Source organism: Bos indicus, chromosome 1 (assembly GCF_029378745.1).
Source record: "Bos indicus isolate NIAB-ARS_2022 breed Sahiwal x Tharparkar chromosome 1, NIAB-ARS_B.indTharparkar_mat_pri_1.0, whole genome shotgun sequence".
Lineage (NCBI taxonomy): Eukaryota > Metazoa > Chordata > Mammalia > Artiodactyla > Bovidae > Bos > Bos indicus.
In genome coordinates, this window is record NC_091760.1 from 87,966,807 (window position 1) to 87,991,480 (window position 24,674).

At 43.4% G+C, this 24,674-nt stretch overlaps 1 protein-coding gene across 2 annotated transcripts in view; it reads right to left on the reverse strand.

Moving 5' to 3' along the window:
* Positions 1–24,674, reverse strand: part of USP13 (ubiquitin specific peptidase 13) — a 131,233-nt gene that overhangs the window by 37,622 nt on the left and 68,937 nt on the right. For both annotated transcript variants that reach the window (XM_019959325.2, XM_019959332.2), the window contains exons 9-15: positions 23,619–23,690; positions 23,171–23,264; positions 13,446–13,571; positions 11,637–11,790; positions 9,541–9,715; positions 3,876–3,964; positions 1,351–1,473 (exon numbers count right to left, since the gene is read on the reverse strand). In XM_019959325.2, coding sequence (XP_019814884.1) covers positions 1,351–1,473; positions 3,876–3,964; positions 9,541–9,715; positions 11,637–11,790; positions 13,446–13,571; positions 23,171–23,264; positions 23,619–23,690 — 833 coding nt within the window. The remainder of the gene's footprint in view (positions 1–1,350; positions 1,474–3,875; positions 3,965–9,540; positions 9,716–11,636; positions 11,791–13,445; positions 13,572–23,170; positions 23,265–23,618; positions 23,691–24,674) is intronic.

Here is a 24,674-nt window from a genome sequence, read left to right on the forward strand (position 1 = left end):
ATCAAAGGAGAGGGCAGGAAGTGAGACCCAACCATGGCAAAGAGTTCTAGAGAAAGAAAAAGAGTTAACCCGGAGCACTCCCTCACCCCCACCCATTAACACCCCACACTGTTGTCAGCCCCCTGGTCCTCCACGCAGACCAGTCAACCTGACATAAAGTCATTCCAGGAAGGAGGGAGAATACCCAGTTTCAGGCATTTAGAGCAGATAAAACATGATGCTCTGCTGATCATCTTAAAGAACTAAATAATTTCCTTCCCTGTACTTCTGAGAACTCCATATAATTACAATCCAAGAACTCTGTTATGAACGTCAGAAAAAGCAGGAGCGATGGTAATAAACCATCTTGCAGTTCTCTGACACTCTGAGGACTGATCTTTTTGGAATTCCTTTAATGAACCACCTATACCACATAGCCTGGACCACCCCACCTACAGACCCCTTCCCTGCTCTCCACCCTCTGCAATTTAGCATTGGACTTAGCGTTAGAGAATAATGTAACACAGATGCCAATCTTGACTCCTCTCTTGCTCCTCCTGGATTCACTTTATACCCCAACAGGGTCACCAATAATGGTCACTGCTCAGCTCACAGACATCCTGTGGGGCAGGTGCCCTAAGCACTCTGGCACTATTAGCTAATGTACCTAATTAACTCATTAGGAAGGCAAACAGCAAACACGTGGGCTAATAAAGCCAGAAGGAAACTGATTTCACCAGAATAACTGAACTAATAATAAAGCCAAGATCTCTCCATGCTGTTCTTGAACTCACAAAGGCAATGATTTTTCACATGTACTTTTCTCTTAAAAAGTACTCTTCACAAGGACCACTTCAAGGTTCACAGAGAGTAAGAGAAGCTCAAACTGTTCTCTTGCTATGAAGCAGTAATGAAGCTGGGGAGGTGAGACGTGGGCAAGATTTTTAAAACCAACACACACTGTTCAATTTCCCTTTTTGGTTCTCCAAAGATACTCCAAGAAGGACACAGCTCCCCTAGACTGAGAGCCCACTGAAAACACACTCCTCTTCCCCATAGGCTTATCAGAGAAGGGAGGAGGGAGGCAAAGCCAGAGGCAAGGGAACCCAAAACCTTCCTGGAGATCTGCTGCCCTCTGCTGCTTGTGATTTCCATGGGTCCATTTGGTTCACTCATGTTGGGGCTGTGCCTCTTCCTGTGACTATTAATATTTTAAGCTCAAGGTTTGCAGCCAGGCTTCAATTCTGTATGTCTATGGTGGGTTACAACACAGGAAAGCACCACGGGACAACAGAGTGGGGGAGGAAAAGGGACTATTCCAGCAAAGGAGCGGGAAGGCATCGAGAAGGTCCTCCTGGCAGAAGACGGTACCTTTAGAGTCATCAGGAATCACTATGGGGGGGCTGATGTCTGGAAGTTCCTCCTCTCCTGGCTGCAACCCCCTGGCTCGGAGATGGTTGATATCAAGTAGGTCTGGCATATCAACAGAAACATCTGCAAAATGAGAGAGATTATACTCACTGGACTCTCCAAATAACCACAATCACCTCCTCAATCTAGCACCACTAACTATGCACACATGTCTAGGCAGAGACAAGGGATGTGTTATAGTTCCTGGGAGTAAGTCACGGGACCAGAAAACTGACTAAGACTGATTAGAGTTTAATGTAGAACCGGGGGAAACACAGATGCAGGATTTCACACTGAACAACAAGAAATGAGGGAAGCCAGAGGTCGAAAACCGGGAGCCCATACAACATCTGTAGACACTTTCTGTTGGATGTTTTTAAAATGTTGGCAACAAATTCCAATTTTTAATTCAGAAATTTCAATTCAAAACTCCAGACTTCCAATTCATTTTGAAAAAACAAAAACAAAAAGCTGTAACAGAGGCTCATGTGATAACATCTGCCTGGGGCCGATTCTCAGTTTTCACTCCAAGGTAATGTGCCCTCCATGTCTGTCTACCACAGACCTCACCACTCCCTCCTGCCCCCATGATCCTGAGCATCACATGTGTGCTATTCTGATTCTTATGATAGGGAAATGTTTTCCTGATCCACGTCTTCATCCAAAATGGGAATACTCAAGAAAGGACAAGACAGCTATAGCTGTGTGTTTCTCATACCAGCCTACTTCTGTCACTTACATTATCACGCTGTCCTCATTAGGCATTTGAGTTGGCAACCCATAGTTTATGCCTTTTCTCTGATCCCCATGGGTACTGTGATTATTCTACCGAAGGTAATAAAAACTGAAGCTTTAAAGAAATTAATTGAACTTCAAGTGTATTCATCTTGAGGCATACTTTTTTTAACTTCTCAGCTCAGTTGTCATTATGTTGACTTATTCAAATACAAAATGTATGTATGAGTCTAACAGCCTGTTGCGAATTTGTACTGCACACAGTCAGATATGGTAATAATGGAAAATGGGTTCAAATGTTGGTGCAGGATGTGTCTCTCAGGCTAGCAAACAGAATCTGAAAACACCATCCCCAAAACCAGCTACAATGTTAGGTGTTTAAGTCCTGCTTTAAAACCACCACCCAAAAAAAAGGCTTAGTTTAAAAAAAAATTTAAATCTCAGCAAATAGCAAAATCAAACACAATGTCTGACCAACAAAATCAAAACAACTGTTCCTCAACAGAAAATTTCAGGTTCATTAAAGAAAGCTTTGGGGCTGCTTTAAATTCAGCAAGACTATGAAATCTGATCTGAATTTGGCATCCTTTACCAAAATTCCAAGGACAAAGAAAATAAAACTGTTTCCAAAGCAGTTCAAAGCCTTTAGAAGAAGTCAGTTTTCTCTCTGGGATGCATCTTGGGTCCAAGGAGGAGAGGCTGAGTGATGAGCAACCTGCCCTCGGCCCTCCTCCCTGCCCACAAAATTATTCCACCAGGAAAAGAGGAATGAGCTGCGGGTTCACGGGCTGCATAAAGCCACGTGGAGATCAGTGCTATGCTAACTGCTGGTGCCAGAGGTTTCTGGGAAATCACTCCCGCAGATTTTACATTCTTTTGACTTATCCCCTTCAGAGGAGCAGATGAGTTCTTAATTAACCAACCTAGGACTGACTCTTGTTTTTTAAGTGCTCAAAAACATAGACACTAAAAGACTGGCAAGCAGTCTGAGGTCCTTGCTTGAAAAATCAGAGGTTAAAACTGTATGGACTTCCACGGCCCTGAGGACAGCCTAGGAACACATTCATATCTGATTGAGATGGTAGAGAAATGTTCTTACTCATTGTCTGGAAGGATAAACTCTAACAGTTGTCAAGGGCCTTTAAGATTAGAAAGAAGCCCAATTCGGCCAAAGTCACATCCCCTTTTCTTTTTAATACAACTGACTGTACTCATGTTATTATTAATAAAATTCATATGATTTAAACAAATGTCATTAGCCATACCCGCCTGCTTTAGAGGTCAAGGAAAGATGCTAAGGAAAGATACATCTTCAGTTACTAGCACCTCCAAGCATGGCTTTTGGACCAGCAGCACTAGCAGCATCAGCATCACCTGGGCACATGTTAGAATATAGAGCCCTGGCCCCACCCCAGACCTGCTGAATCAGCACCTGCATTTTACCAAGATCACATTACAGTTTGGGAGGCATGATTTGAAATTATGAAGCTCCTGTTTTCACTCTTAGATTCTGGCCATTTCAGAACCCATTATTAGAGAGGTGGCAAGCAAGTGGCAATTTGTGTTTGTTTATTTTTTTTTTTTACTACCACCAGTGCTTATCATGTCTTTCAAAAGAGAAAGGTGGGAATCATGGGAAAAGAATGAAATGAGACCGTTTCTGGCAGCCAACCTCATGGGCTCTTTCACATGCCATGTTTTTTAAACAGCTAATTTGACATTTTAAGCAAAAGCATGCAAAAGATACCTACCAAATTTTTTGGGAACCCAGTCAAGACCAAAAGTGAACTTCTTTATCTGCACTACCAAGTATTCAGGGAATGAGGCAAAGCGAGATGTTCTGGGAAACACAAGGGGATTAGATCAATGAAACAGGCAACAAGAATTTAGGATACAGTTCATGAAGCATCATAAGCTGTGTCTGAGGCACCCCCAAGCAGTCCCAGGGCCTGCAGTGAAGAGGAGGGACACACACACACAGGAGTGGACACACACACATACCACCTCACCACTCATCCTGGCCTTTCCACGAGAGGACAGTGTTTAACACAGGACGAGGTTGTCCCCAAAGATGATTTTGGACACCCTGCAAAATTACTACTTTTACTTTGCTATGGCATTTTGTATTTCTGAAAAGTGGTTTTCAACTATCAACGTTTGTGTTTTTCTAAAACCCTTGGTAGTGTCACACATATTTGCAGATGCATAGGGGCACTTCGCATTGTGTTGATATATGAAGTTTGAAAAAGCTCCCTGAGCAATCCTGACACACCCCCAATCTGCTCTGACCACAAGTCCCTATCTTGTAGCACAGAGTTGGCATCAGGAGGTTATATCGGAACTTTGGTTGAGGCTGACTACTGGAAATGCCAGGGCCTCATTAAAATACTACTGCACCTAAAATCTATGGCCAGATGGATCTTAAAGGGGGGGTGTGGGTGGGTGAGTGTGTGTGTGTGTGTGTGTGTGTGTGTGTGTACTATGAGGTATCTAAAATATCTAAATCTGGGCCTTCAATTTTAAAAATTAATATATATGGTTAATGTCTAAGTTCCCTTTCAAACTTTTATGAATGCTGAATTGCCTGGACTTGCCTTTGATGGTTTTATGCCAAACTATTCAACTAATACATCAAATACATGCCCTGGTTTCAGCTCATTCTCTCCACATTTATCATCTTGTTTATAAAAACCATTTCTACTCAAATGTCAATCTGAGTACAGTAAGGTATATAGAAAAAAACTTAGATTTAAACAGATACGATAGATCTTTTAAACAGATCTTTTAAAATAAAAGATTCTAGGACATGTTTCCTACAAACCACTTTTCAAATCTATGTGGAATGCATCTTCCGAGAACTCAGAAATCAAATACAAATGCACCGCTGCCCCCTAGTGTAGAAGAAAAGCCACAGTTCAGGGGCAGAGAACTGTCCAAAAAGTGTCAGAAGACCTGGATGCTACTTAATTCACTCCAAATCTAACCCTCCTTGAGGCTTCCTATTTACAAAATGGGTTTATTAGGAACATCTGCCTGCCAGGGCTGTGCGATGGTCATGCAGTGCCATGAAACCACCTGGCACACCAGAATGTGCTGTGTGCAGCCAAGGAGTTAGCATGATGATCTTGTCATGCAAGAGCTAGAATCCACAGAACCAAGGACACTAAGCTGGTTTGTCACTGACCTGTATTTTGCCCCAAGCAGGTTACTTAACCACTCTGGATCTCAAATTCCCCATCACAAGGAAGGTAGAAGGGTACAGGCAATGAAGGAGTTTCTCAAAAAACAAGAGCTTAACTATCCCAAGGAGCTGATCTATTAGCCTAGCTCACTCTCCAGAAATTATATATTATCTCTAATTAGGTTTTCCTAACTTCTGAGAAGCAGTATTAATATCATTCTTAAATATAGCCAAGTCCTCAATTTCACCAAAAACCAAGAAACGCCATCTGATATTTTCAACGACTATAAAAGTGTCACCTCTCTGACCCCATCCTCTAACCACATAAATTTAAAATCTGGAAAATATATAACAATGAAGTCAACCAAAAGTCATCAATGATTTCCAGACTGTGGTTCAGGATCCCAAAGATTCCTGAAGTTGCTCTGTGATCAGTATCTGGGTGAGGAATCAGCTGGTAATGTACCATGGAGTGGGAGGCAGTAGAGGGAACTCAAGGCTGATAATTTAATGCATCACTTTGTGGTGGGTAGCTACCAACTTAAGAGTACCAGAAAGCAGGTTAGATGATGCCCACATTGTATTTTTCCTGTTGGTTAAACATTCCTTATTAACTTTTGTATATAGGGTCTCAACTTGAATCACACATTCAGTAACTGCTTAATATAAATATGTTCAAGTCAACCTCAATACTAACACTTGGCATTCATTAATTGCAGGTTTGGGACATCAAGTTTGTTGTTAAATCTAGTAAGGTTATAAATTATGCACCAGTTACTCTTCTATTCCTAAAATTAATTCCTGGAATTAAAATTTTTCTTGAAAAGTTATATACTTAATAAAGTCCACTGAAATATAAATTATTCAAAAAGGTCTAGACAGACACTGAGTAAATTCACCCCAAAGAACTGCTACAGGAACTGAGTTAGACCAAAGAGCTTAGAACAGTGACTGACAGCATTCTCTATCAACAACTCATTACCTTATTTAATACGCATCGATTGTTCACTGGTTACAAATTCAGGCAAAAACATTATGAAAACCTTATTAAGAAAAATATATTGATATATAAACTGTCTGTCTCCCTGAATTTATTAACACTATTGAAAACCTGGTGACTAAAAAAATTCTATCATTTCCATTAAATACATTGAAAACATAGTTAATCAACCACATAATTAACCAAATCATAATTAAAAACATAATTAATCAACACAAACTGTATAATCCAAGGTAAAAAAAGATAAAAGTAATGTAAGAACAGTTACAGTGTATATTTACTCCACCAGGCACTATGCAAAGCATTTTATGCTTGATCCTCACCTCAACCCTATAAAGTTCTATTACTATCCCCAGTTTACATATAAGGAAACTGAAGTTTATGGAGGTGAGGTCACTTGGCCAAGGTCACATACCAGTAAGTTCTACCCTGAGGATTCAAATGCTGCCAGTCCACCTAAAGCCCATGCTCTGAACCCCATACCATTCCTTTCTGTTCATGAATGATAAGGTTAAAACGAAATCTGTCCCTATCAACCTTTAATCTGTGAGCTCCTTGAGGGGAGGACTTCATCTCATTCAGTTCATTGCCCAAGATACACTGCTGCTGCTGCTAAGTCGCTTCAGTCGTGTCCGACTCTGATACACTAGGTGAGCAATAATATTTGCTGCGTGAATAAAATTTCCAAACACATATTCTTCCCAGTCACTGTCTGTTCAGGACCAAAAAGGGAAGAAGCTTTATGTCTGGTCCATACTGACCCAAGATCTACCAAGAGGACATCTTTTGTCTCTTCCTGGCCTTTTGGGCTCTGGGTCTAACACAAGAAAAATTTAAGGCCCCAAAGTAACATAATAAAGAGATCGTGTCTATATTGCTGGAAATAACAGAAAGAAAAAAATATATTTTAGGAATTCACTGAACTAGTTCCCCCAGAACTATTATTTGAAACATAAGGTATAATAAAGAATAAACAACACTATAAGGATTATAAAGATACAAGCATAAGCAAGCAGGAAAGGAATATGGGGCAGTATACAACACAAGGATTAAGAGTTTAAACTTCAAATGAATGAATTCCAAGTCTGTCACTTAGTGGCCATTATTAACACTTCTTTTATTTCCTCATCTGTAAAATGGGGAGACTAAAGTGTCTGTGTCACAGCAGTACTAAGGTGATTAAGCAATATTTGATGGGATGCATTTAGCATATAACATAGAATAATATTGATAAATGTGCCATAATGGTAGTTGCTTTATCACCCTAGAACACTGCTTTTTCCTTTCCCACAAGACCAGTTTTCAATTACCAACAATTGTGATACATCCAATAATAACTTTCATATGTGTTAAACCAAAGACATATGTAAACATACATACACACGTGTGCATGTAAAAGAGAAAACGAAGAAACATGTTCAATAGCTACTGTTAAGGGTTAGAGAAGGTAGAAACCCCTCTGCCTACAACTAAATATTTTGTGGGTAAGCAACCATCATTCCTCCACTCAGAAGGAACTGGTTGCTGATTTTGCCCCAGGTTAGAGCACAAGTCGGGAAGTGAACACAGGAGAAGAATCCAGATCTCCTGACCACCAGCCCAAGGGTAAGAGATTGTCTCTGTGGAAGGCTAACGCTTCCCAGCTCCACTTCAAAGATGCTCCTTTTCCTACTGATGAGAAGATGCCTCCCCACAGGCCTAGAGTAGGTCACACCCTGTACTTGTAAGACTCTGAAGAGCAGAAAAGGGGGACCAGGCAGACCAGCCAGTGAAGACCTTTCTGCAACTCACACCTGATGCTGGGGACTTTCTAGGCCGCCAGGCTTCTGATCACTTCCACCTCCCATACAGAGTCAGAATTAAAGTGCAAAGAGAAAAGGATAAATGTTTGTGGAATCTTCAGCTTACTGTCAATAAGAAAAAAAGAAAAAAAGTTTAAAAAAAATCACACAGTACATCTTAAACTCACACAACGTTATGTGAATTATACTTCAATAAAGTTGAGAGAAAAAAAACTGCTTTCACCACTAATAAAACGTGTAGCTTTCTAACTGCTCAAAGATGTGCCCAAGTTGTAATGGAGTGAATGACAAACATTTAACATGCCAGCTCACCAACTCTTATCTGCAAGGCCATACACACACATGCGCATACATACATACACATACACACTTCCCAAAACTGAGCAATCCTCGGATGAAAATTTACTCCACAATGGATAACTGATAACTGAACTATTGTAATTCCTCTCTGGATATGAAGAAACTTTTTAAAAGAAATTATTGTTAAGAAATGTGGCTTTTTCTTTAAAGCTTTTGAAACATTCTTTTTGTTTTCCCGTTCTTAACACATGAAGTCAATCATCTGAAACAGAGGAATCCTGAGGGATGACTGTTTCAGAGAATAAGCGATTCAGGTTTGACTGCTACTCGTAGTTGCGATAAAAAAAAAGTCAGTCAGCAGTAGCTCATCCATCCTTCCCTGCCTTTCATGTCATCTAGAGCTCAGGCTGAGCCCAGAAAAAAAAGGCTGAAGAATATCTAAAAATAATGAGTTCCAGAGACTTTTAGACCTCCCCTCTTTTTCTGCCATTGTAAGTTCTTTCTCCAACTGCATGAAGTACACAGGCAAGGACTTGACTGTATAAAATCAACTAAGGCGTCAAGTGGAGAAAAAAAAAAAATGTATGGACCTGACAAGAAGGATCACAATATAGAAACAGAACATCTCCTGACCATGTCTGAGCAGCTCGTTGGAACAAAGCCCAGGAGCCCTGAGGTCCCCTTTGAGATGCCCTGAGACCCCTAGTCTCCAGGCAGGAACGGAGTCACCAAGTTCTAAGTCAAATCTTAATTGTGGAATCAGAATCTATCACAGTGGAGTTTAAATACTGAAGACTGTCATAAGCAGTTTTCGAATTTCTTCATTAATATCATCTTGCCATGGGGCATAAGAGTTCTTGGCTATACCTGCTCAGTAAAAAAAAGAAAAAAAGGCATTCTCTCCCTTATACATGATACAGATCACAACAAGCCTGTTTCACTAGATAGGCCTCATACAAGCAAGGTCTGTGAGAACTAGGGTTGTGTAAATCATAATCCCATCTGGCCACATGTGAGCAAGCATGCACAGACCTGTAGAGTGGCACCCCTCGCCCTTCCCGACTGCCCCCTACCTCTCAAGGCCCCCTTCTCATCCTACTGCCACCCACAGGCACACACACATACACACTTACTTCACACCCGCAGACTTTGCTTGCAGGGCGCTGCTCCAGAAATCATCAACATTTTCTGGTTCAGAAAAGGCCTGCAGGCAGGCACTGAATGGTATCTTGGCACGAACCAACTCGGGAAGGGGTCTTCTGTTTGATTCTGCTTCCCTTCTCGTTAGTTCATAGGCGATCAGTTCATCTGGGTAGAAGAGCAAACAAATGACTTTGCAGTCATTTATTTTCTTGAAAGGAAAAGCCCCTTGAACAATGAACAGCCTTCCCTGAAGCCTTCTGGGCTGGGGGTAGGACTGCTTACTTGCTGCCCTCCACAGAGCCAGAGGAGCCTGCTGAAAGCGTGTTTAGAGTGGCAATGCCAGGCTGCATCAAGCCGTTCATTTTTTGCCTGTTCCTCTTTGAGGCTGACAGGAGGGAACTGTGAATTACGGTCCAGATGAGAGGTTCAGACTACACATGTGCTGTAAGTGATGCATGAACCTGGGCTTCCATTTATCCAGAGGTCAAGACTGGTTTGACCCCAAACCACCCTCTAATCACAAAGTCTCCACACCAGAGAATTTCATGCAGAGAAATCCGAGGGCTCAGCTCTTCCTGGCCCTTGACCATGATGAGAGGTCACAGAGAGTGCAGGCCAAAGAGCAGGATGAACTATAAGGAACACAGTTACCCAAGGCACCAGACCTGCAATCCTACCCAGCACCACCCAGACAACTTCATGTGGGGTGACCTGACACTGCAGAAAGCAGAGCAGCCAACCCAGAAGGCTTTCTACACTATCCCTGCTCAAATGACTGAACACCCAGGGGAAAAAAGTGAGTACCCTGTGAGCTTCCCAGGAGTCAGCGGATCTACTCTTGGAAACCACCTATAAGTCAAAATTCTATGTATTTCAAATGGACCTTTCCAGGAATTCCTTCTGTGTTACAAAAAATCACTTCTGATTTATCAGTTTTTATATGCCACTGATGTATCTTTGTGGTTTCTTAAACACATCTGGATATGCTCTTACAGTTCATTTCCCAGTCCACCAGCGGTTTAGGATGGACTTCTGTCTAGGATGCTAGCATTACGTGTTTCCAGCTATCAATTTCCTGACACTAAATTACAAATCTCCTTTCTGAACAACAACAACAACAAAAAATAGCTACCACTCATAAATTATAAACAGTGAGTTTAGAGAGGATCACAGAACTGAGTAGAATATGTTAGCCAGCACCCACCAAGGTAGGCAAGAGAAAGCAATTAGGCCTCATGCTAAAAAGGAAACAAACCACAGATCCCCACCCCATTTCTACTTTGTGTAATGAATAAGAATTTAAAAACTAGTGAAAAGCTGTAGAAGTTTATAGAAAATGGAAATTTTTTCATCTTAAAATCATTTTCCAATTAACACAATAAAGTGACTACCCACCACCCCTGCAAAAAGAGTATAAAAAAGCCACCCAAGGAGTGTTTGAACTTTACAAAAATGACCAGTTCACAGGAGATAAGCAATTGAGCAGATATTTCTCCTTTTTTTGCTTCTAAGATGTTAGTTCTAAGAAATATCATTCATCTATTTTGTCTGAAGAAGCAGATCAGACTTATTGAAGGAAATTTCCCCTGAGCATCACCCCCTCCACCTGGGTATCTGCCTTCTTCCTGCTTCCAAGGTCCAGAGACCTTTCTAAGGGGAGCCTGACAAAGGGCCCGGCCACACTTTATCACCCACAACACGCACTTTGTTCAGATGCCAAAGATGGATTCTTTGATGGCTCACATCAAAAAAGGTAGTTCTGACCACTTCCCTCAGACGTTACAGCACAACTTGTAAGTGACAATGTTAAATTACAAATAATTTCCTCCAAATTAAACTGACTCTAAACCAACCTGTTGTTGAAACTTATAGGCACTGAAGTAGGTTTCCTCCATAACCGGCTCCATGAAAATCTCAAAGAAAGCTACATGGGGACTGAAGTATAGATGAGAAGAGACATGCAGAGCAGACCCCTTCCAGGCCTACTCCAGACACAGCTCTGCAGTAACTAAACTGCACCAGCTCTTACTCGAGGGTCTTCACGTGTGAAGAAGCGCTCTGTTCACCTCCCGCTCTGGAACACTACCTTTGTTGGTTGCTGCCTCCATGGCCACAGGTAACTGCATCAGGTAGTCCACCCTCTCCGTGTAGCGGACTTTTCGGGTCTGACAGCACTGAATCCGCTCTTCCACCAAAAACCGAAAAACATCACTTGGGTTTTCTGAGCCAATGCGGTTCCTCTGAAAATGAGATTATATCAAGTCGGTAAGCTTATATTACTTTCATGGGACACGCATGCTATGTCGTTTTAGTCATGTCCGACTCTTTGTGATGGACTGTATTCCGCCAGGCTCCTCTGTCCATGGGAAGAATACTGGAATGGGCTGCCATTCCCTTCTCCAGGGGATCTTCCTGACCCAGGGATCGAATCTGGGTCTCCTGTATTGTAGGCAGATTCTTTACTGTCAGAGCCACCCATGTATAAAAATGAGTACAGAATCAAATATAAATCTGGTGAAAAGATCTGATGTTACTAAACATTCCCTCTGGGCATACCAGTTCAGAGTACTTTAAAGCAAAAGACTGGTAGTTACCTAAAGTCCAAAAATGGGAGATTGGTTAAATAAATTATAGTTCATCATGTAAATAAATAGTATGCAGCCATCAAAAGTCATGGCAGAGGGACTTACCTAGACAGAATTAGAAGAAAGGAGATATGAAAGGCCAAGTAAAGAGAAAGGAGGGAAAAAAAATCAAGGGCTGCACCGGAAAAATTAAGCCACGTATAGTCAGGTTGTTTGAGATGGACATGTACACACTGCTATACTTAAAATGGGTAACCAACAAGGACCTATTATACAGCACATGGAACTCTTCTCAATGTTATGTGGTAGACAGGATAGGAGGGGAGTTTGGGGAGAATGGATACACGTATATGGATGGCCGAGTCCCTTTGCTGTTTACCTGAAACTATCACAACACTGTTAACTGGCTATACCTCACTATAAAATAAAAAGCTTAAAAATAATTAAAAAGTAAATTTTTAAAAATGTAAAGTTTTTTAATTTAAGCAAATTTTTATTTAAAAAATATATTTTAAAATTTGTTTATATTAAAAAATTAAGCCATGTATGATATGATTCTATAAATGTACTAATGTAAATTATACACAAATTAAAAAGAAAGTAGGCTATATTTGAGTACATAATGACATAGCAAAATGTTCACAGCAGGTTAAGAGGAAAACACTGCTCACAAACCAGCAAGCAGAGAATGAACTGCACCTGGAAAATAACTGGGGTGGAGGTAGGGAGTCAGACACCAGAATGTTAGCACTGCTTGTTTGGGGGAGCAGGCAGTATGGGGGTGGTTTTGATTTTCTCTTCTGTGCCTCTGTTTCCACAAAGAACACACTAGTCATCAGGAAAAAAGTAGTTAATTTTTTTAAGAGGGGAGAAAAAAAGCCTTTAGTCATAAATTCTCAGTGGCCTTTAAGAACCACAGCATTTAACGTGATAGGATTCTGCTGTGAGCCCAGAGCGAGCATCTCGGAGGACAGAGGACAGGAGGATACCAAATACCACACTGGCCTCTCCAAGAGCTTGTCACAGAGACAAAAACAAAAACAGGAAACGACAAAGTGGATAAACACTCCTAGAACACATTCAAATTAGGAGGAGAACAGGGAGATCCACCAAGGCCAAGAAAGCCAGGCTTGAGGAGCAATTACAACAAGCGGGCCGAACACAGGAAGCCCCAGAGACGCCAACTTTAAAAGGAACCAGACAGGGAGAAGCTGGGGGGTGGCAGCGTTCTGGCCGCACAGGCGGGACTGCACGCGAGGGCTGGACACGCTTCTGACAACACTTTCCAGCAGTTCTAAAGGCTGACTTACCTCTACTAGATTCACCAGGTGCAGGAAAAACTCCTGGGCATCCTGCTGTCTGTTGGAGGAGAATTCCGGGTGGCTCTTGCTCACAAAGGCCTTAAACATGCGTGGAGAGATCCCATTCTGTTGAGGCTAAAATATAAAAATAAAACCAAAACTCACAAGTGGGAAACAGAGCAGAGACTATCAGTAGCCAGGATTTCAGATAAGAATACTGAAGCCCACGTTAGCTAAACAGTGACAGTGGCCAGGACACACTGGACGTTGATTGCGTACCAGGCACTGTGCTGTGAAACTGACATGGGAATGGGATGGGGCTCTTCTGTTGACTCAAAACTAAAAGGCACGATAAACACCCTGATTTCTGTCCGCATAGGACTTGATCCATAGTGACCAAACTGGTCTGCGACAACCCATTTCAGAACAGACTAGGGATGCACTGGGGCATGGGAGGGAGTCCTCTGCCAGAAGTTAGAGGAGAGGTGAGCCCAGCAGCATCGCTTCCCCACCACCAGGAGGGAATGTGAGAGAAAGGAGAGGAAATGGCTCCCAGCCCCAGGCAAAGTACTGCTCAGGGGCCAGCCCAGGGCTGTTTCTGGACCACAGGGCGTTCCTGGGAGCCCACCCTCACCTAGAGAAGCTGAAGGAGGTTGCCTGCAGCTGCCAGGATGGGAAGAGCTGGGACAACTTTGGCTGTGACCTTTGGATGTGTAAGCTTCCCCGGGGGGCTAAAGGACTGCTCAGAAGGCAACTGGGCTCCTCCAGAGAGGACGCTGCCTAAGACAATGGGAGGGCGGCCCGCTGAGGAGCTGGGGTAGGGCTCACAGAGGTCACTGGGTCAGGGCATCAGGTAAAAGGTCCTCGTGGGGGTCACTGAAAGGACAAGCACATCTCTGAAAGAACCACTAATGTGCGCCCACAGAAGGCCAACCATGATCACAGACTCACGCAGCCAAGAGGGAGCAAACACACTCTGCTCAGGGAAAGGCTCTGCCTCAACTCCAATCTCCCCAACCCTTGAACCTGGAGCAGCCTGAGGAGGGAAAGAGCTGGAGCAAGAATGGAAAAACACTAGAGCAAGCCAACACTGACCTTTCTACACTGCTGGTTTCCCAGGCACCTGAAATTGGTAGTGGGAGAAGCCTTAAACAAGATTTAATGTGAAATGGGCTTTTTAATCGGAGAAGGCAATGGCACTCCACTCCAGTACTCTTGCCTGGAAAATCCCATGGACAGAGGAACCTGGTGGGCTGCAGTCCATGGGGTCGCTAAGAGTTGGACACGACTAAGCGACTTCACTTTCACTTTTTACTTTCATGCATTGGAAAAGGAAATGGCAACCCACTCCAGTGTTCTTGCCTGGAGAATCCCAGGACGGGGGAACCTGCTGGGCTGCCGTCTATGGGGTTGCACAGAGTTGGACACGACTGAAGCGACTTAGCAGCAGCAGCAGCAGCAGGGCTTTTTAATGCCAGTAATTTGCTCTTGAACTGTGGTATTGGAGAAGACTCTTGAGAGCCTCTTGGACTGCAAGGAGATCAAACCAGTCAATTCTAAAGGAAATCAACCCTGAATATTCACTGGAAGGAACAAAGACAGGAGGAGAAGGGGACGACAGAGGACGAGATGGTTGGATGGCACCACCAACTCAATGGACATGAGTTTGAGCAAACTCTGGGAGATGGTGAAGGACAGGGAAGCCTGGTGTGCTGTAGTCCATGGGGTGGCAAAGAGTCAGACACGACTGAGTGAACAACAATCTGCTGGAAACCCGGGCACTCTGCCTGAGATACTCTAAAGAGGCAGACTGGAAGATCCACATCATCTTTAAGGATAAAGCTGTTTCCTGAGTCCTCTCCAAGTTCAGCTTCTAATAATGGTGCAGCACATCCCCTTGTGTAAAACCCTACAAAGTAGCAAAACCCTACAAAGCAGGTGCTACCATTATCCCCATTTTACAGCCAGGGAAACTGAGGCTGCAGAGAAGTGCCACCAAGTCTGTCAACTGAAATGGTCTTATGACCAGGTGACCATGCAGCCAGCAAAGAGCCAGAACTGGGTTCTGATCCCAATTCCACACTCCTAGCAGCAAAACTGGAGTCGCAGCTGCAGCACACATTAGGTCTCAGTGAGACAAACCTCACCTTGCCAATCAAGCAGAAGTAATCCCTGCGCTCCATGCAAAGGTGCACCCACGTCTCAAAACCTCTACATGCGCAGCCTCCAGGCCACCATCCCCTCCTCAGAAATACAGAGAACTTGCTATCTGGGCCATCACTAGGCACTGAACTCAACATCATGCCTTTTGCTTTAACATTCAGCCCACTCTAGCCTGTCTCCTCAGCCTGACTGCAGCACTTGGCAGGCGAAGGCCTTGTCTCACACCTCTGTGAGATCTCCTGGACACCAGGGTCCAGGCCTAGGGTCCACAGGCCACGGCAGGGGTGCACAACCACACAGTCAGATGCAAAAAGCGATGGGAAAACTCCAAGAGCTCTCTCTCCCGGCAGCCACGAGGCAGCTCCACATATGAAGTCTCTTCAAGGCACACATGTTCTAAGCGATGTTTCTAATAAAACTCAGGAGAATTCTGTCTTGCTCAAAATACATCTGATCTGGGCATCTAGTATTTACTGGCCACCTACTTCATGTAGAACATGTTGGGGATTCCTCACCACGAGGTGACAGACAACAGGTGGGGTGGAGGTGAGATTCAACACATATCTATAACAAATATTAGGGAACACTGCAGACAACCTAAAACAGTGTTGGCAGCTCTGGGAGAAGAATTCCCCAAAGAGGCAGCATTTGAGCATCTGAGGACTCGGAACCTGTATATAAATGATCAGCCTACATACACACAGAAGGCTGCAAATGTGCCTTCAGCATCAGCGAAGACCAAATTATACCTGATGATCCATTTAACTACCCACACATACACCTCCTGAAAGGCATGTAAAAGTTGTAACTTTCTTCACTCATAATGCTGACATATATCTATATAGTATCAGCCAACACATGCATGCAAATAACGCCTTATATTTGCATACCAACATTTAGTCGTTCATTCAATAGGAATTTACCAAGTGTTACAAAATTTCAGACACTATTCTAGGTACCAGGATGAACATTTACTAGGCAGCAGGCACATCTTATATGTGCATCTTTACTTAAATTACTCAACCTCATGAGGTGACTATTATAATTTTCTACATTTGACAGATGAGGAAATTGAGTTCGAGAGGAGTAAAGTAACTGACCCAGGATCACACAACTAGGAAAGTAGATCTGTCTCGCTCTCTCTTTATCCGTCCATCTTTCTCATGTCCTAACACTGTCTCTTGCGAGAACTACATGTGCCTAGTTCTCACCTCTGATATCCGAAGTCTCTCTTACCCACTGCTGAGAAAACAGTGTGTCCGGATTCTGAGTAAGCCCTCTTCAAATCGACCTCTGAGGTCAACCTCCCAGGCCAGGCCAACAACAACGTCTCCATCTGGGCAGTGCAGAGGCACCACCTGGAATACGCCTGTTCACATTGTGAATTTGGGTTTAGGCATTCACGTACGCACACACTCACTGCCTGCTGCTGTTACCTCTTACAAGCTGTGCTTGGCTGCCAGTCCCCATCAAAGCAGCTGCTTGGGAAAGTTTACCAACTTGCTGAAAGTAGACTGAAGAGTTGGCTGCTGCTCTATGCCACCGTATGGTCGTACAGCTGGGAGAAGTTCCAACAGAGACCACGGTGAAAACCAGAGGCTCAGCCCCACGCTCGGGCTCCGGCCCAGCCTCATTCACTCCCCTCCATGCCTCTTCCCTCTCGGTGCCCATTTCAGTTCTTTGTTTGTCCTCAACTGACCTGGCCTAATCCCTGGTGCAGCAGACAAGTTATAGCTTGAGAAGTGATAATCATTGAGAAGTCATTAAAAAGCTTCCTAACTGGAGACGTGCTGTCTCTGCCCCACTGCAGACCAGCTCCCAGCTTTCACAGCTGGTCTGATTTATCTCAGACTCAGCCACTCTACACTTAATGCCTAACCACAGCTAGCCCCTCTGTCCTCACCCATGGTCCTCACCTGTTCTACCTCTGATTTCTGAGGGCGGAAATTCACTAATTCCCATGATCAACTATTACTATGTTCACATTATGTCCACATAATAGAAAGTCAGGCTATAAAAATGTTGAGCCTGAATCTAATTAAGCTTCCACATCTAACTTCCAGCTTATAAGAAACACAAACTGAACAACACCTTAAGGAAGCAATCCTGGGGCAAATGATTCAGCTCCTTCAACAGATCAGTCAGTCTTGCAAAAAGAGGAGAACTCTAAGAAGCTGTCTTTGATGTCGTTCAGTCGCTCAGGCGTGTCCAACTCTGTGACCCAATGGACTACAGCACACCAGGCTTCCCTGTCCTTCACCACCTCCTGGAGCTTGCTCATACTCATGCCATCCAACCATCTCGTCCTCTGTTGTCCCTTTCTCCTCCTGCCTTCAATCTTTCCTAGCCCCAGAGTCTTTACCAATGAGTCAGCCCATCACATCAGGTACTGGAGCTTCAGCTTCAGCACCAGTCCTTCTAATGAATATTCAGGGTTGATAGCGCTTTGACAGTGCAGGGGAAAATATGGATATTGGCTGGATACTGGATGATATATTTTGCTAGTGTGTTTCTAACACCTTAATTGACTTTCAACATATTGCTTTAAAAAAAAAAAAGTATTCTAGTTACAGGTGCATATTGAATATTTACAGGTGAAAAGGATGGTGTTTAGATTTTGTGTTCATTTTCTGCAGGGAAAGAAGAGGAAGGGAATGAGGAAGGAGGGGGAAAATTGAGTTGAGGGGAGATTGATGAAACCAAATTGGAGATGGTACATGGAGATTCATTATACTCTGCTCTCTATGTCTGTGTATTATTTGCAAATTTAAATAATTTTTTTAAAAGATCAGATTCCAGAATAAAGCGGTCACTTAAAAGAAACCAAAAAGCCTAAATAAGAACCCCAGGTGTTGACATTTGGCAGAAATCAACAATGTAAAGCAGTTATCCTTCAATTAAAAATAAATGTTGTTTTCTATTTTTTTTAATTTTAAAAAAAGAACCAGAGGGAATCCCCTGGTGGTCCAGTGGTGAAGACTCAGTGCTTTCACTGCTTTGGCCTGGGTTCAATCCCTGGTCAGGAAACTAAGATTCTACAAGCTGTATGGTACAGCCAAAACAAATAAAAGGAATCAAAGAAATACCATGTTTCCTAGTGGGCACTGAGCCAGTGCCATCACCTGAGTGTCCCATATTGGCCCATCACCAAACAGAGACCAACACTGACCAAGAATGAGACTTTTAGGAAGCTCATGTGCTTTCTGTAAGCTGACCCTTGGACACCAGAAGCAATGGCTTGTCCTGACAACTTTACAAGAGAGAGCCCCAGACCATCTCCAAAATAGCAACCACCTAAGGAACCTGTCATATTTATAGGATACTGTACTTACTTTCTCCATCAGCAATTTGAAAACAGATCAGCTAAAATTAGAGAGAGGACTACAGTGTTCAGAATCTTTCCCAAATGCTTACACAGAGCTTTCTGTTTAACAGTGCACCAAGAAGGCAGTCACTGTCCACTCATATTCGTCTCGGCTGAATGCTTTAACTAACAAGGAGAAAGACTAAGGCTTTGTATCAACTTATTAGAGCAATGCTTGTAGAGATACTTACACTGTAAGATCACCAGGATGAAAATATATATATATATATATGCATCTCAGCCTGTCCCCAGTACACAGGAGTATATCATCTTTTGATTTAAATTTTTAACCTTAAATCATAAACCTTGGACAAGTAATTCCTAACTCATGTCCAAACCCCAAATCTCCTAAGCTAAAGGAACAGAGGTTATTCCCCCAAGGTATTTTTCATGATTTAAAAGGTGAGTTAGAAATGTTACATTTGCCCAAAGTAGGAAAATGGAGGTTAGTGAAAATAAAGTTCTTTTGTTTGCAGCTATAAATACATCACCTGGAAGCAGAACCTTGGTTATCTCATGTTGATCAAAAACTGAGGCCAGGAATTTTGTGTCAAGGATTAATTAGAATGGGAAATCAAAATAACTGTCATTAAGAAACTGTTTGGAATACAGAATTGTTAATAATGTGCTATCTTCAGAAGGAAAAATAAATTATAGAGTAATCTGTATTAAAATGTGTGAAAGCACTGTCTTAGAATGCATAAAGATCTGGAATACATTTTTTGGAGAAGAAAAACTGTATTTTCACAGTGAGCAGGTTTTATCTACCATAGATGCAATTTAATTTTAAAAATCAACAAATTTATATAGAAATGGCAGTGCCCCCACAAAACACTGAAAATCTTTTTTGTAGATGAAATGCATATTAAGCATGCATCTATAAAAACTCGATTTCACCTTGGTCTGTAGCAGAGCAATGAAGTATATATTTTAGAAATGACCCAAGGTGTGAATAGTCCAAGTTACTGGGCTACCTGGTAACTCTGCAAAATCCACCCAGCCCCTTTATCACCCATCTGCAGCTCCACACACAGAGGCCCTGGGAGCCTGAAATGAGTACTAGAACAGCTGTCAGGGAAGCAGGACAGCGTAGAGACTCCATCAATACTGCACAGACTCAGGGCCGGACTCCCTGGTATGAACCCCAGCTCTCCACTCCCTGACTTGTAACTGTAGGCAAGGATTCTGTGCATCCATTTCTGCATCAGGGAATACACAGGAAGGGCCTGTGCCAGTCATTGGTATCACTGGTAGTAGAGGCCCTGAAAAAGGCATTCCTGCCACATGGCTCTCTGTGTGGCACACATTCCTCTCGTAACCTATCCTCTGTTTCAGCCCATCTTCCTTCCTCTCTCAGAGCATTTCAGGCTCCTCTACAAGACAAGAGACAAACAGCGGAGACCAGGGACAAGACCACCTGACCACAGGGCTCCTGAGACCTTAAAAAAGAAAGGTTCTCCCAAATTGGTTGCTCTGAAACCAACTGCCAGTGAAAATCTTGATGCCTCAGAAAGTAATTCCCTCCACTGTCAAGAGCAGTGGAGATCTTACAATGAATTACTTGTCTGTTCACGTAATAGCTTGAAACTGACACCTCTGGGGCCACAAAGAAAATCATGAGGTCAATTCAAGCTTATTCTGAATGTCAAAGGGACTCTAATTGATCCTGGCACCTCAGGGGTGCGGGTGGTAGTGAGGGGAAGAACTTTATAAATCATCTAGACCAAGGGTCACACCCAAATACCCAGCGTACCAATCAGGTCACAAACCACAAGGGGACTGGAGCCAGCTGGGGACTGCGTGTCCTATGTGGTGGGAGGGCTGCTACTTAGCTCCAGCCAACTGCTGTCAGGGGCCAAGGACTGCCAGAGGTTCTGAATGTTTAAGAGAAACTGGAAATTCAGATTCTGTGGGAGGGCCCAGCAAAACACACCTGCAGAACAGACATGGCCCAAGGGCTGCCAGGTTGCACACCCTGAGCCAGACAGGGCAGGGGTTCCTGCCTGCAAGCCTCAGATCCCTGAAGGTCACGTAACTCCCACACTAATCCAAGGTGAGGAGGAGACGAGGGTCCCCAGCTGTTCACAGACTAAATAAAGAATATGCCTTATATAAGAACTATTTACTTTTTTCTAGTATCACAAAAGGATATTGTGATGTTAACAAAAGTAAATTTTCCTTCCAAACATTGCTAAATTGGTCAGTTTTCATTTTACATTTTCTCAAATGAGGAGATTCCAAAAACACAACAGTCCTGTAACGTACACAGATTTTATTTACATTAGAGAGGGGCCCCTTCACACTTGAAATATTCACAACCACCAGCAAGACCAATGCCATTTGACAGCTGAGATTGAAAGGTTACAGGATTTTCCCCCCACCGCCACCCTGTCTCCAGATCTTTGCAGAGTCAGTAGAGGAAGCCAGGCCCCCGAGGCCCAACCAAGTCTCCATCTCCTCCACCACGAAAGATAGACTCTGCCCCAAGAAGTGACAGCCTGGATGAAAACCCAGGATAAATGTGATCAAAACATTTTGGGGACTTTCCTGATGACTCAATAGTTAAGAATTCACCTGCCAATGCAGGGGACATGGGTTTGATCCCTGGTCAAGGAAGATCCCACATGCTTCAGGGCAACTAAACCCATCCGCCACTACTACTGAACTCATGCTCTAGAGCCCGGAAGGCGCAATTACTGACGCCCGCATACCTGGAGCCCACGCTCCGCAACAAGAGAAGCCACCGCAATGAGAAGCCCATGCACTGAAAAGTAGCTCCCGCTTGATATAACTAGAGAAAGCCCTCAAACAGCAGCAAAGACCCAGCATCGCATAAATAAATAACACAAAACTTTGGACCAAGTGTTTTCACCATCACCTCTTCAAAGTTACACAGGAGCTCAGAGGTAGAAGCCCGGATAACCTGAAAGCCCAGCCCTGCACCCAAACCACTCCAACTCCATTCCAATCAAGGAAGGCTCTTCCAGTCCCTGGTGGATAAGGGACTCCTTGCTACAAGGCTGGGTAACAATGCAACAGAGGACTTCCTTCCCCACAATACTCTGATCTCTTGGCCTGAGCCCCAGAATGCCTACATCCCTCTCCACCCTCCTCACAACCTAATTCCCTCTCCCCACCCCCAAACACTGCCTCTATATTTTCCCTGCCTAATATCTCTTCTCCTGTTTGCTCTACTTCCGCAACTAATTGGCTACATTCTGAAAAAGGACTATTCACTTTCACTTCTTGCTCTCAGTCCGCAGGCATTAGTCAAGGCTGATTGATGTTAAGATGGGAGCACAGAGATCACACACATGAAAAACAGAACTGAAAGAACTTGCCACTAAGTCAAGACAAGGTAGCCTGGAGGCAGAGCAAGAGGGATGGGGAAGCGGGGCCTGCATTCCACTCAGGACATCCGCAGCTGTGAGAACCTAGACCCCCAAATACAGCTGTGTAAGCTGTGCCCTGCACAATTCCAAAGCCACTGCATCACTCCAAAAGGCCAGGCTGCAAGTGATACCCTCGGAGTTGCATTAACAGAGCAGCCCAGAGAGGGGTCAGTAGCCCAACCCGCAGACATAGGGAAATGTGAGTCTGATAATTAGGAGATGAAGCACACCTTTCAGTCAGTCAATTAATAGTGACTGAATGGCCAACTCAGTTTCTTTTTTACCAAAGTATGCTTTCAAACCCCCAGCAGCCTACCAAAAATGAGGACTGCCCAGCCCTCCCCAGAAATTCAGAATCCTCTGCTAGGAGGTGGGGGTGGGGGATAGGAATATGTGTGTTGTGTTTTAACAGACAACCTTCTGAGAAACCCTAGGAAACAAAGCTGCGGCTTAGGAGAAGACAAATACTAGAAGCACCAAGACAGGGATAACGAGGGGGAAAATGTTTGTATTTTTATACATTTATTCCTTCCATTCCAGCTCTATGTTATGAAGAATATTATTTCTAAAGACCAGTAATGATGACAATCACATATAATCCATGAAGCAAATGTCACTAGAAACCACAATCTTGTGGCCATTCCTTATCACAACTTTTAAGAGCAGATAGACACCCTAGACCCTAAAATGAAAAAGCTATGTTGACAGCTCAAGAAATTTACAGCCACCATTCACCAAATCATAAGTAGTCCACGTTGTCACTAGGGAGGTCCTTCTTTCCTCTGAGTCAACGTGGCAGACACCCAGACACATACCTTGTGTTCCTCCTTCATCACCTGTTCAATGAGCTCAGACTTCACGGGAGGTTTTGAATACTGGCCTGAGAGAAGGCCATGTCCTAACTTAGTCCTGGACAGGAGGGAGAAAGAGACAAAAAGGTCATTGTTGCTTCCCCTCAGAGATGCCAAAATTATCTACAAATTTCAGTAACTACAGCTGCTTTTAGTGAAACACTGTATCTCAATTACTCACAAATAACTTACTTGATTCTGCTTGATACTGATTCCATTTTCAAATTCTCAGTACTTTATCATTTTACTAATTTCTTCCTTTTTACAAAAGCAACACATGCTTATTTTGGAATACTTTTAAACAATACAGACAGTAAAGCAAAGAATCGTTTTTAATTCTGCAACCCAGAGATAACCACTCTGAGCACTATTTCAGATAAACTTTTCTTAAAAACTACAGCAGGTCACTTACATCTGTGTGTTGAAATCTTGTGTTGGATCTAAAGGAGAGTAGTCAAATATTCTTGGAAGATTTCCTACATACCTAGAAAATGAGAAGCAACGAGAAGCAACAGTCAAAACATAGGAACTGAGAGATGAACAGAACCAAAATCAGCCATCATCCTAGCCAAGACCTTCTTGCCTTTCTGTCAAAACTAAATCAGAATTTTTCCCTGAGCTCCCACCTCTGCAGACACATTTATGGGCCTCCCTATGCAGCTTTCCCAGGTGACTCAGTGGTAAAAGAATCCAGGTTCAAGCCCTGGGTTGGGAAGATCCCCTGGAGGAGGAAAATGGCAACCCACTCCAGTATTCTTGCCTGGGAAATCCCATGGACAGAGGAGCTTGGTGGGCTACAGTCCGTGGGGTCGCAAGAGTCAGACACAACTGAGCACACACGCACACACACACACACACACACACACACACACTGAAGTTGAAAATGTTTATGCTTCTATCAATAGGCCTTAACCCCAGGCATGAGTTAAAATCCTCTCAGATTTGGAATCTTTTACAAGTTTCCCAGTGATTCCAACATGCAGCCAGAGTCAAGCAGCACTGGGTTAGGCCATCGCAACTACCTTCTCAAAACCGAAAGGTAAGGTAAGGAATTGTTCTGGTCATGTCAAAATGAATAATGACATCAGTAACAACTACCATGTCTGGAGAGTTTCCTATACTGCCTAAGTCTTCATTTACAACCGTATGAGGAAGGGATCATTGTCATCACCCACTTTGAGAGATGAGAAATCAAGATGCAAATTCATTAGGTAGCTTCCAAAACCACCCAGGAGGGAGTGATGAAGCCCAGAGTGGACCTAGGCAGCCTGGCTCCCAAGCCGTGCCCAGAACCATGCTGCTGGCTGTACCTGCCCCATCCGCAAGCCCTCTTTCTGACCAGTTTATGTGACACAGCAATCTAACTGTAACCATCCATCTCTCATCTCAACCCACAATCATTCCTTTCACTTCTTAAGTTCATTTCCTATCTCATACTCCCTGCTTTGTGGTCTTTACCTTCCCCTCT